The 5,390-nt window shown below is 36.5% G+C and overlaps 1 protein-coding gene across 1 annotated transcript in view; it reads left to right on the top strand.

Moving 5' to 3' along the window:
* Positions 1-5,106, top strand: part of LOC106882693 (DNA polymerase alpha catalytic subunit) — a 36,014-nt gene extending 30,908 nt beyond the window's left edge. The window contains exons 35-39 of the mRNA XM_014933457.2: positions 304-461; positions 1,493-1,615; positions 2,444-2,560; positions 3,257-3,332; positions 4,129-5,106. Coding sequence (XP_014788943.1) covers positions 304-461; positions 1,493-1,615; positions 2,444-2,560; positions 3,257-3,332; positions 4,129-4,250 — 596 coding nt within the window. The 3' untranslated portion in view covers positions 4,251-5,106. The remainder of the gene's footprint in view (positions 1-303; positions 462-1,492; positions 1,616-2,443; positions 2,561-3,256; positions 3,333-4,128) is intronic.
* Positions 5,107-5,390: the final 284 nt, after the last annotated feature.

The raw sequence follows: 5,390 nt of genomic DNA, 5'->3' as shown, positions 1-5,390 counted from the left end.
TAGCTAAACTGGCAACATGACCATCCCCAAATACAACAATATCTGTTTCAGCACACGAATTCACATCAAGAATCTTGCAAAACGAATATGTAAACGTGTGTGTGTGTGTGTATATATATATATATATATATATATATATATATATATATATACACACACACATATGCACACACATACACACATGGCCCATCACACTATGGCAAACTGAATTATGAGCGTAGTACAAGAACACAACACAATTCTTGTTGTTGCATGTTCAACTTTGGAGGTAATTTTTTCAGAATAACCCATTCTCTCACTTAGGATTGAACCCAGAAAACTATCGACGAACAGTTTATCAAGAAGAGGAGGCTGATGACCCATTGCTTGGATTGAAGTCGTCAGCTGAAGAACGTTACAAAGATTGTGAGAAATTTGTGGTGAAATGTCCTGGCTGTGACACTTCCTTTACATTCGGTGATGTGAGTTACATTTTTCTTCTTTCATATAAATTATTCAGATTTTCTTTCAAGGTAAGCCACAATCTAAATCAGAAATTGTTAATATTTATATAGTTTCTAGGTGTGTAAGGCCCTGGCATCACCATAGATGAGACCACCTTTGTATAAAAGCTCACCCATTCAATAATATTGACGTTGTCACTGTCATTTAACATCTCTTTTCCATGCTGGTATGGGTTGGATGGTTTGACAAGGTGCAACAAGCAGCAGAGTTATGCCAGGCCCCAATATCAGCTTGCCATGGTCTCTATGGCTGGATGCCAAGTAAGTTGCAAGACTAAGAAAATGGTGATGCCAGAGTGTATTCTCTAAGAACAAGAAAGTGAGTATAAGGGAGAATGTGGACAGTGGGTTAATTCCTTAAGAGTGTGAGAGATAAGAGATGAGGAGAGAGAGGCGAAGGTAGTGAATGGTGATCAGTATGGAGGGGGGTGGTGGAAATAACCAGAAAGGAGGAGATGATAGGAAGGGAGAAAGTAGCAGTGTCATAAAGCTGTGGTGGAGAGGAAGATGTACAGTAACCGAGATGGAGGTCAGAGATACATAAGGGTGGCTATAGTGAGTGGAGCAGTGACTGTGGGGAGTGGCATATTTGCTAGTGGGTATGAGTGGGTGTTGAGAATGGTAACAGATATAAGAGGTGTTAAAGATGAGGCATAGAAGACCAAAGATGTAGCTGAGGAGAGAGAGATAACTGAAGGCAGAGAAAGAAGGTGATTGGTGGGAAACAGTATGGGAAGGGAGGAGGGAGGGATGTTGATAGGAAATGGTTCAAAGAGAAGCCAGAAGTCGCTGAAGGGAATGTTGAAATATCTGCTGATTCTGTTCTCAGATGATTAAAGCAGCTGACTATTGACATAGAATGTTTAAGAATTTAAATATATTTTGTTTTGTTATGTGTGAATGTGAAAATATATAGTTTTGATAATTCTAACTTTCAGAATTCTATTTTTAAGTGCATTTTTTTTTGTTTTGTTTTTCCAATTTTTCAGAAAGATTTCAGTTTTGACCACTGCCCCACTGAATCCTGTAATACAGCACCGAATTCCTATGTCAACCAAATAAACAATCAGCTCCTCTTTAACATCAGAAAACACGTCAAAGAGTATTATAAAGTGAGTAGACCCATTATTGGAACCAAGAATAACGGTTGTTTTGAAAGTCAGCTCTATTTGTGTGGCTGTAATTTAAAATCTTTCCTTGGACTGGACATGTCCACAATACTGCAAATATCTTTACATTTCTTGTGTCACTCTCCTCTGAGAAGCCCAACATTCTGGCTTTTGGTGCTGTTTCTTGCCATAACTTCTTTGATCTCCGTCTTTGTGAGGTTTATACTAAAACAAGATGCAAATTCTATTGATTGGTAGAATTCAATGATGGGGAAAAATTCTGTATTCTAGAGTCAGCCAGTCTTTAGCATTGTGGAATAACCAACGTGAAATCCATAAAGGTTTGATGGTGTTGTGGAGAGGATTGCTTTACTTGTTTCAGTCATTAGACTGTGGCCATGCTGGGGCACCACCTTGAAGAATTATAGTTGAATGAATTGACCACAGTATTTGATTTTTGTAAAGCTTGTACTTATTCTATCAGTCGCTTTTGCTGAACTGCTGAGTTACAGGGATATAAACACACCAACACCTGTTGTCAAGTGGTGGTGGGGGACAGATACACACTTACACATACTCATGCATATATATACGACAGGCTTCTTTCATTCACAAGGTTTTGGTAAGCCTGAGGTTATAGCAGAAGACACTTGCCTAAGATGCTGTGCTGTGGGACTGAACCCAGAACCATGTGGTTGGGAAGCAAATTTCTTACCACACAGCTTTGCCTTCCTTACTGTTATGGAATATTTGTTTGTGCTTTCTTCATTGTCATTTATTGTTTGATACGATTGCATAAATAAGCTGAAACAAATTGATTTCTGTTGCTAGGGTTACATGAAATGTGATGATAGTGTTTGTGCTGCTACTGTCAGAAAGATGCCTTTAGCTTTTAATCGTGGTCATCCAATTTGTCCTGTCTGCTCTCAAGGAATTCTTCGGTCTCAAGTAAGTATTTTTTTACTAAAAATATTTTTTAATCAGTGCTACAAGAGTTATTTAGCTGTCAATTTAAAGTTCTAATGCAGTTTCCTAGTTTCAATAAATCCCCCTTTCACTATGAAATCTTTTTCTTCTTCAGTATTTCTCTGCCTCCATTCACCTTTTGTGGTAGACTGACTGTTTTTACCCGTTCAGATTAGTCTGTCAAATGTAATGCTTATTTATGCACATTGCTTTGAATAAATCATGCATGTAGGGTAGTTGTTTTGGGCTGGTTTGAATGCTAAAGGGTTAAGGTTTAATATTAAAGTCTTTAGGCAGAAGGTTACGGTTGAAGCAATGCCCAGTATATAACTGGTATTTCAATGATCTTAAATGAATGACAAACGAAGTTAATCCCAATGGATTGCTTTAATTTTTACCAACTTGATATTTTTTTTCTTAAATCTTCGACTCATCATCATCTCTTAGTGTCCATCTGCATAGCTTGGACAATTACTCATACCTTGTGGTGTTATTATCCCTTTACATCCTGAATTCAAACTCTGCTTGGGTTGACTTTTTCATTCCTTCGACTTTGATAAAATAAGTACCAGTAATATTCTAGGAATCATTTCAGTCAACTATGCTTGGTGCCCTCTAAATATATTGCTTTAGAAATTGTTATTTATGTAATAAAACCATTTTCGTTTCCCCTTCTAGTATACAGACACAGTCTTGTACAACCAGCTTTGTTATTACAAAAGTCTTTTTGAACCCAAGTCTTCCCAGACGCCAGGTAATTCGACATTTTCTATTCACACCTCACTTTAATCAAACACTCTCTAGAAACTATTTTGTCAACACACGTTCACACCTCACTGTATAAAGCAATTTCAGTATGCTAACACACACACACACACTGTATAATATAATTATGTTCACACACACACATGTATTCCTTTATTGTATTTGATGACATTTCTAATCTGTCAGTTTCTGTCCCAGGATTTGTAAGTGAAGTTCTGTAAAGTTTCCATCAGTTGGACAATCACTCTCTGTCTTTTACTTGGATATTTACCAATAACTGACTTCACAGCAACAATAATTTTGTTTATTTAGATAATTTTTACCATCTAATTATTTATTGATGTGAAGAGAGACAATTAATTAGTGCAACAGGATGCAGAAGTGTTTTGTTGGGAGTGTAAAGTGCTAGGGTTCGATTTCTACCAGTGGTGAGGAGAAAACGGGCTATAAACTTTTCTTGTCCAAATGTATCTTAACTCTGTAAGGGGGTTGCAAAACTTTACCAATTTTAGCGAACATTATTAACCACCAAAACGCCCCAAGAATATGAAGTACATGTCTATCACTGGTTGTATGCGATGTGGTTTCAAACCCATGAGTAGCTTTGAATCTTTCTTCTGACTCAAATTTCTGACTTAAAAAATCTGATGGAACTGACTTTGAATTTTAGGCAATTTTTGATTCTAGAAACTGATGAGCTACAGAATTAGGAACTTTATATTTCAAATAACTTAATATAATTAATTACCCTAAAGCTGATGTGTTTGTTATTATTTTTGTTTCAGGCATGCCACACTCTCCTGAATGGACAGCCATGCAAAGAATTCTTTCCCAAACTGTCCAACATTATTTGTCCAAGAGTGCCTATTCTGTGGTCAGCCTCACCAAAATATTCAGGCAGCAATGAATGATTGTTACTCCTTCTCCCAGATTTTGTATTTTATTCCTTCATTACGTTATTGAAGGGCCGTTCCATCTGTGTCAAGGGTCCATCCACCCATCCACACCCACCCACACAAATAAATATACCCATGTAATCATATTTCTTGTGTAAATTCAATATTCTGTAAATATATAATATTATGTACATCTAAATATATTCTCTCTCTCTCTCTCTCTCTCTTTCTGCATGTGTATGGTGCACCAGCATGACCGCAGCCACTTGGCTGAAACCCATAAACAAATAAATATATATATATACACATATATATATATATACACACACACACACACACACACACCCACATACACTGAAATATTCTCTTGATACTTGCATTAAAGCTGTATCATTGTTTCCCAATTATTGTTTATCAACATAAAATTACCGAAAATATTTCTTTAAAGTTTTTCTTTCGTTCATTTTCCATTTTTATAAGATTCCCCCTCCTTCAGTTTTAATTCCTCCATTCCTTACTGGTTTGTTAAACCAATTCTCCAAATGAGGGCTTACATTAAACTTCTATAACTCATCTGTTTTTTTTTTTTAATGCTTTCCCCTGCCCACACACACATACATGCGCAATAGGGAGGACATCTAACCATAGAAACTAAATCCAGACTGGAATATATGAGTGAGACATGGTCTGCAACCTCTCCAAGAGGGCAGGAATCTCAAATAAGATTTTGGTCTCTGGTGTTCCATCCAAACATTGTCAGCATGTACAACACACACAAACTCACAAGGTCATGTAGTGTAAACAAATTTATTTTATACAAATATGATGATAAAATTAATGAAAAAATAAAATATTTATTTTCATTCATTTATTGTTTGGTTTTGTTTTCTCAAAAATCTGCCCAGTGTCTGTCTGTCATCATTCATGCTATCATTAGGTTAATGATGATGATTATGTAGAAATGTCTGTGTATTGAAAAATACTGACAGAAGAACTTCATCTTTAGTAAGGTCCCTCCAACAGTGACCTCCACCTTCAACAATGCCATTCCAGCAGAACTTCAGCACCTCTCCAATAATGACCTTCACCTTCAATGATGTTCTTCCAGTGGTGACATTCACTTTGACAATATCACCCAATCCAATGTTTGT

The sequence above is a fragment of the Octopus bimaculoides genome, chromosome 19, assembly GCF_001194135.2.
Source record: "Octopus bimaculoides isolate UCB-OBI-ISO-001 chromosome 19, ASM119413v2, whole genome shotgun sequence".
Lineage (NCBI taxonomy): Eukaryota > Metazoa > Mollusca > Cephalopoda > Octopoda > Octopodidae > Octopus > Octopus bimaculoides.
The sequence above is the reverse complement of the archived record's forward strand: the minus strand, read 5'-3'. Positions and strand labels throughout refer to the sequence as shown.